Consider the following 7702-nt stretch of genomic DNA (forward strand, 5'->3'; position numbering starts at 1 on the left):
ATTGTGAGAAGGTAGGGATAAACATGAAAGTTTATGATTAGATCACAACACTTATAAGTGTTTTTGGATTAGGATGATCATACTTACAAACAAAATATTAGCAGATACTTTCATACAGGGATACAAAAAATATTAGAGCTATATATTCTACTTTAGCTGTTCTTTGTGCTCTAAAAACTAAACCAGCTTCTGTACACAAAAAATTAAGAAATGCTGGTATACGGAGATGCAAAAAATATTGTCGAGTTTTGTGCAAAAAGTGGTATTTACAAACCACCAAAGATATAGGACAATGTTTAATACAGAGTAGCAAAAGATGCAAAATATATTGTAGCAGAGGAGGAAACGTCTTATAGCAGGACCATTATCAATGTTGACATTGAGAAACCAACCTGTATAGAGAAAAATAATGCAAGGCATTTAGATAGTGATTAAGTTCGCAGCTGAGCAGTTTTGAAGCAAAGAATTTAGCAAAATGGAACCATACTGACCCAGTTAATTTTTGGAGGTACTATCTGTTTTTGCAGAAGCTGGAGGTGGATTTTTTTTCAGCAATTTGATAGGTATTTCATCAAATTCTTTTGGGTCAACTTCTGAAATTTCTTCTGCTTCACTGTTTTAAATGACCATGAGTGATGAGCACATTTTATTGGATAAAACATAGAAAATGTTGTCTAACTATAATTCGTGTCTCTTTACTCAAATTGTGTCTTTAAAAAAAAAAAAAAAAAAATGGATTCTTGACAGGTATATATTAAGCAAAGCAAGATAGCCAGAACATATGAATATTTGAACACAGGGAAGTAAAATAAAAGTATCAGATTTTATGATACTATGGAGTTTGAATCTATACCTCTGTTCACTGTCAGTAAAAAGAGCTTTCCTCACATACTCCCTCTTTTGTTTATGTGATTCTCCGCTTGTTTCAGGTGGTGAGGTCAAGGATAATACAGTAATGGAAGATATTGTGACTCCTCTTGGTAAGATTTGTGGAGTTATTGGTTCTATAGCTGTATCATTAGACACATTGTAAACCAACACGTCACTTGAGTTGAAACTATTTTTTCTATTTCCGAATTGCAAGTGGAAAATCTTCTTTTGTCCAATCAGTCGCAAAAACTCATTTGGCAGTTGTTGTTGGTCAATAGATCTCTGATTCATGACCAAATCTTTGCAGGGCATACCAAAGAGTTTTTCTCCACCTTTGCCAATTATCAAAGCACTAATTTCATTAGTGTTGTCTTCAAGAATCAAATTAACTTTGTACCTATATTTAAAAATTGAATTCCATGAGTTTTTTTTTATGGTTTATAACTCATTGTTAACAATCAGAGCAAAGAAGTTTAAAGAACAGAGGTTACAGATTTGAAGTCATTTTTTAGTTGGAAAGAAACAGCATGGAATTGAAAATCGTAGAAAAAGTAAAAAAAGACAAAATAACAAACTTGCATATTGAATGTTACCATGGTATTGGAATTTGGTTGGGGTGTTTCTGACAGATGAGTTGTCCAGTCGACGGGTCCTTATGCATTTGTTTGGCACAGCTAGGGCAAGCATTGTACCACCAATCATAACGTGTGTCAAAACGTTTGATAGATGCTTTACATAGGAATGTATCATTCTGTCACATGTTTTATGACACGTGTGTCATAAAAGAGCAACAACAAAATTAGTTTCTGTTCAATATGTAAAAATGAAGGTAAATGTTTAAAAAAAAAAAAAAAAAAAAAGATAGAAAAGCATAAATCATTTGTATACCTTATACAAATCAGGATCCAAAAAGGCCAGCTCATCTATTGTTACTCTTCTTGCTGTACGCAGAATTTCAGCTTCATTTGCCTGCCTTGAAGAAGGAGGCAATATTTTTACAGGGACTTTACAAGTTGAGAACCTGCAAGTTTAAAAAGAAAATAAGAAATTTTGAAAAATTAGCATGTTTAGAGGTTTGAACAGGAATGACGATTTTAGAAGTGCACTGACATTGATTTATATGAGTTAACCTCCGGGATGTCTGGGTCGATGAAAAAAAGGGAGGAGCCAGTACTATTCAAGACGATGTTCTCTGTCGATGGTAAAAAATAATAACATAATTGTAAAACAAATATTAGCAAATATGATAGATGAGTAAATGTTTTTAATTGGATGATAGATGTTTAAATGTGAGGAAAATATTGTAATGGATGCATATAAAAATGTGGTAAAATAATTTGAACATGTAATGCTAGAAACAAAATACAAACTGTAACAAACAGGTTCTAACAGTTTATAAATAAGAAAGAAACAAAATAAGACATCAAAATTCTGTCCTAAAGAGTAACAATCAAATACACTAAAATTCCATAATGATAAAATAGTGGAACAGTTTACAGCAAGAAATGTAAGAACATATCTAAATAAAGACAGAAAAAATGGGTATTAGTTAGATGAGCTTACCTAGGTAAATCTTGACTTTTAAACTTGTAAATACAACAATAATCGGCAAAGACAACTTGTGGATTGATAAAGAACAAAAAGCTTCTGCAATATCTGCCCACAATGTAACAGATAATTCTTCATTTCTGTGCACAAAACAAATGAGAAACAAACACTAAATTTTCTTCCCAGCCTAACAGAGAAAATGATATTAACAAATTGGAATTGCAACAGTTAAAGAAAAGAACAACCTGATATTCTCAATGTGTATATCACACTTCTGCACTATTCTTTGATTAATCTGTTTTGATTCCAATTGCTGGACCGCAGTTATATGGCCAATCACATCTTACAATTTAAAAAGTTAATACAAAAATAATGTCAAAACTCATTTCAGTGAAAAAATAACAGAAATGTTTTTAATTGATGAACATGTAGATACACACACACACACACACACACACACACACACACACACATATATATATAGACAAATACACACGTATTGATGTTACCTGTAAGAATATCATCTATGTTCAGACGCGGATAGAGCATGTTGAAATCTAGTAGGAAAAACCTATGTCGAGGGATGGGTGGAAAGACGGTAGACAGTTTTTTAAACAATGTTGTACCAGTGAATTTAACCTGGGTTTCATGCGGCACCACTTTATACTATCCTTTGATGTTGATCGTGCGAAAATTCATGATTTCGTAACAACTACCAGCATCAATCTTTGAGGCTACCAGTTCACAATCAATGTCTGACGCAGATGTTTCAACCGCATTGTTCTTTGTAATTGATCACATGCCATATTAAGAAAAAAAACAAAAAAACAAAAGAATAATAACATAATTAAAAGACTTATGAGTAAGTAAATAGTGAAAAACATTATATTTTGGTACAGAGAGATTGAATGAGCACAGTGGGTAAATAAACTAACTGAAAATATGTCAACTATCATAACCAAGATTTACAAAACACTTTAGACATGTTAAAAAATGAAACTGTTAAAAAAAAAAAATATATATATATATATATATATAAACATAAATATAAATTAACAAACTAACAATGAAAAATAAAAAAAAAAACTTACTACATAACTATAACTGTTAAAGTACTTAATTTGAATTATGAGAATGATGGCTTACTGTTTCATCAACCAAGATACATTGTAGTGTAACGTATTTGCGAACAGTTGCAGAAATGCTAGATTTCCATATCCTACAGACACGAATCTTTATTTTCTCCGCTTTAGTGTAAGGACGCAATTTTACAATAGGGGTGACATCAATTGTTTCCATTGAATCTGTTAAAAGAGAGATAAATTTTATAAAGATAAGAATCAGTATAACACAAATCTGTAAACAAATATGAAAGAAAGGATTGATTTCTTTCATTCCTAATTAAATAAATAGTTAAAATAATTTTAACATAACTATTACAAAACCGATAACCACTACATAAACTCGAAATTCCAAAAATAAAAAGGACTCAGAAAAGAAACAAGCCAACCAAAAGTAATTAAAGAACTAAATTTGACAACAAAAAAAAAACATTTCATATTAGGATAGTAAAACAAATGATCAGAAATTAACATATGACAAAAAATAACTATTATAAAATACCTAACACATTATGAAAGCAGTAAAACAATAGTTGGAAAAAGCTAACTAAAGAGGAAACCAAATAATCAATTCACAAAAGTACAACAAAATTTGAAGCACTTGTCCCAAAAGGGAAAAGCAGGGTTAAGCAGATATAATCAATTACTTTCCCACACTGCAAATGCATAAACCAAAAAGAAAAACACTTACTAAGTTAGTTTTAATAAGTTAAGAAATAAATAAAAAACAACTATGTCTGTCAGGTGGCATGGATGTAAACTGTTGTTTTTTTTTCCTTCCATAAATATAACTTTACATTAATGTGAAGCGGAAATAAACACAAATTTGAAACAATCAGGTATCCATGGTACTCATCTAAATTTCAAAGCATTGACAACAAATTTAATATTCTATAGTCCCAAATGATCACCAGACATTTAACCAACTAATTAATAAAGCATTTGAGGATCACATGATTGAAAACCTAAATCTCAAACTTTATATATCGATGTGCACGGAAGACAACTAACTTGGCAACAAACAATATTAATGCAAATCTATAGATAAAGAAAGAAATCCAAAACGTTTGAACACAATTGTAGAACAAAACACATTGCATTGTGATATTGAATTGAACCCCCACTAACAATCTAATACTGTGAACTTATTTAAGTTCAAAAATAATATAAGATGTTAAACCTGAATTAACATTATTATCAAATAGGGAACGTTTGATAAAAGCAGCAAAGCAATGATTCAAAGGGGAAGACTCAAAAAGAAACCACATATTACAAAGAACAAACATCACTTACCAAAAGCGGAACAAAACGTCAAACACGTGTGCAGGCAGTAAACTGTAGAGTTAAGGAGATAATAAGAATTTTCCCACACTGCAAACAGACAAATTAAAAATATAAACACTTAGCAAATCATGTTTAATAAGCTGAAAAGGAGAAAAAAAGACTAATTTTCTTAGATGTCATAGTTAGAAACTACATTTTTAATGCAGAAACCAAACCCATCCATTAGGAATGGACAGCTAGCCTGGGCTAATTAAAAAGCTCAACAAAAAACAAAACCAAAGAGTTACCCATCAATGCAGAAGTAAAGGATTGACATAAAGAATAAAACAGTGAATCATAAAAAGCAAGACCGCAAGTCACAATTCTAGAAGAGGAAAACAGAATGCTCACAACTCAAGCAACAGTATCAATATTGTTCTACTAAATTATATGTTATATGATGAGCATTATTTTGATTGAGATATCTCACATGTCAAAAAGTGAAGAAGTTCCAACGAAGGTGACAACCGCATTATATAAAGAAGAAACCTAGACCTAGTTGAACATGTATAATTTGTGAAAAATCAGAGGTTGTATAAGGAAGATTTTGAAATATGCATTTGAAAATAGATACCATCTAATTATGTTGCTTCACAAACAATGCTACCGATGAACTTATCTTTCTCCCTTATGCTGGATTCGAATGATATAAACTAAGAAAACCCCATATTAAAAATCAATAGCCAAATACTAAACATACCATCTAATTCACCAATTGCATCCTCTGCATCTGTACCGTGATCCAAGTGAACAAAAGCATAACCCAGTGGTCTCCGAGCAACCCACACGTTGCGAAATTAACAATACAAAAAGATTAATAACCATCCTCCATAAAAATAACACCACTTTATGAATATGTGGGTAAATGACTACAAACATTACAAAAGTTGTTGTTCTCTTTGCCGATAAACTGCGGGATTCATCAACATCCGTCAAACTCCCACTTTAATTTTACAAAAGCAACACAGAAAAAATAAAAAAACAAAAAACAAAGTTTGACAAAGGGGCACAGAGACAGCAAAGTTGCAACAAATCGAGGAAAAATGTTGAATGAAACCATTGGATAACATCTTCTCACGCACCCAAAAAAAACCCACAAACTCAAAACCACAAAAATCCAGTCTAAAACATCGAATCATATACTCAGATGCACAAAAGATAAACTAACAAATTCAAAATGAAATAAAAATAATTAACAATAAGCAAGCACACTATCCTTCAAATTAAAAGCACATAATTTCAAAACTCGTCACCTTAAACACAGATGTCTTCGTAGGGTGTAAATAAAAACCTTATATTGATTTCGTATTTTCCGAGCAACCACAGGCAGTAAAATCTCACAAAACACCGACTGAAAGCAACAACACGAAAATTTGAGGGAAACAAAACGGGTGAAAGCGATAGTGAAGCAAAGTTGAAAATGAGAGGAAACAAAACGGAACAAAACAAAACCCAAACAAAGTACCATGCGATGACCAACACGTGGGCCTGACAAAACTGTGTTGCAGCTGTAGCAAATACAAACACAACCACAAAAAAAAAAAAGTGAAATGCAGTCCAATTCCGTCAAAGACAACCAACAAAGAGCACTGGTGTAATTTTATTGTGCAAAAAGCTAACAACAACATCAAAGCACCACGCGATGATCAACACGTGGGCTTGACAAAACTGTGCTGCAACTGCAGCAAAAACAAACATAGCCCATTAAAAAAAAAAATGAAATAAAGTCCAAACAAAGCATAAGCAGCAGATAGGACCAAATGAGGGCAAAGCTGTAAATTCACTGTTCTAAGCAGGGAAAAAAGCCTCAGACTGAGCAGCAACGAAGGGCAATTACGTCAAAACACTGTTATAGAACAGTACCACCCGGTTTGGGTTTTAGTATATATAAATTTTGAAGTGCAATAAATTAGAAAGGGATCCTCTCTGGATCCCTTCCACCAAGTCCACCCATCAAGGTTATTGAAATTTAATCAAACGGCTATAAATAGGAAGCTCCTTTAAATGTTATTATAATTTAGCCGTTGAATCAAATTTCAATGATTCGGATATGTGGACTTGGTGGAAGGGATCTGGAAGAGAGGATCCCTTTCCTAAGAAATTGTTAAATGTTGAAGTTTGAAGTTTGCTCACTGGTTAAATTTTAGGACGATTTACTAAACAAATGAAAATTGTAGAACACTACTAAAAAAAGTTTAAAAATGCAAAAGAAAAAAATTATTAGGTTGAAGGCAAACATCGCCTAAATCTAACTGTCTAACATATCTTCAGTTTGGTTCGATTTCTTCATTTTTTTTGTTAAACCTAAATCAAACGATTCTATTGTAATTGATACATCCTCAATTTTAGGGTGAAAATGATTCAACTGTACAACATTTCTTCAGTTTGGTTCTATTTCTTCAATTATTTGTTAAAACTAAACCAAACGATTCTATCGTAGTTGACATGTTCTCAATTTTAGGATGAAACCGATTCAATCCCGATCCGGAGTTTGGACAATGCAATCGACCAACAACTCCACTAATTATTCCTCTTTTTTTAATTGCATTTCCTAGGTGCCATATGCTTTTATTTAATTTCTTTAATGAGGGTCATTTTCTATAAAAGAAAATTCATAATTTGGATTTGAATTACGAGATTACTTGTAGGTAGGGATGGGTAAATACTCATTGGTTATAGGTAACCGTGGTTATCCGCTTATTTAAATTTGACGGTTACGGTTATGGGTAATCATTTAGATAAATAAACAGTTATTGACACACCCCGACCGAGATCAGGGCATGCTGGCCGTCACGCGAAGGTGACGTAGCCATGTGCGCGTGCGGAAGCTAAAGGTATAG

At 32.3% G+C, this 7702-nt stretch overlaps 1 protein-coding gene across 2 annotated transcripts; it reads right to left on the reverse strand.

Moving 5' to 3' along the window:
* Positions 1-30: 30 nt before the first annotated feature.
* On the reverse strand, positions 31-3221 carry LOC148699001 (uncharacterized). 2 transcript variants are annotated; one of them, XM_088678408.1, is made up of 8 exons: positions 2928-3221; positions 2434-2760; positions 1981-2062; positions 1759-1891; positions 1464-1621; positions 854-1267; positions 492-613; positions 31-392 (listed from the first exon to the last, which is right to left on the reverse strand). In XM_088678408.1, coding segments are annotated over exons 3-7 (825 nt in total). In that variant the 5' UTR covers positions 1983-2062; positions 2434-2760; positions 2928-3221; the 3' UTR covers positions 31-392; positions 492-495. The 2 variants fall into 2 exon arrangements, with proteins under 2 accessions (XP_088534534.1, XP_088534559.1); XM_088678433.1 differs by lacking the exons at positions 2434-2760; positions 2928-3221 and having other exon boundaries at positions 1981-2255.
* Positions 3222-7702: the final 4481 nt, after the last annotated feature.

Source organism: Pyrus communis, chromosome 1, assembly GCF_041283825.1.
Source record: "Pyrus communis isolate YQ-2024b chromosome 1, ASM4128382v1, whole genome shotgun sequence".
Lineage (NCBI taxonomy): Eukaryota > Viridiplantae > Streptophyta > Magnoliopsida > Rosales > Rosaceae > Pyrus > Pyrus communis.

Excerpts from the sequence above, each read along its gene's own strand:
- LOC148699001 (XM_088678408.1), bottom strand. Across the intron at positions 1,622-1,758 it reads TGGATCCTGATTTGTATAAG|AATGATACATTCCTATGTAA; the intron begins GTATACAAATGA and ends AACATGTGACAG. Across the intron at positions 1,268-1,463 it reads AACCAAATTCCAATACCATG|GTACAAAGTTAATTTGATTC; the intron begins GTAACATTCAAT and ends TTTTAAATATAG.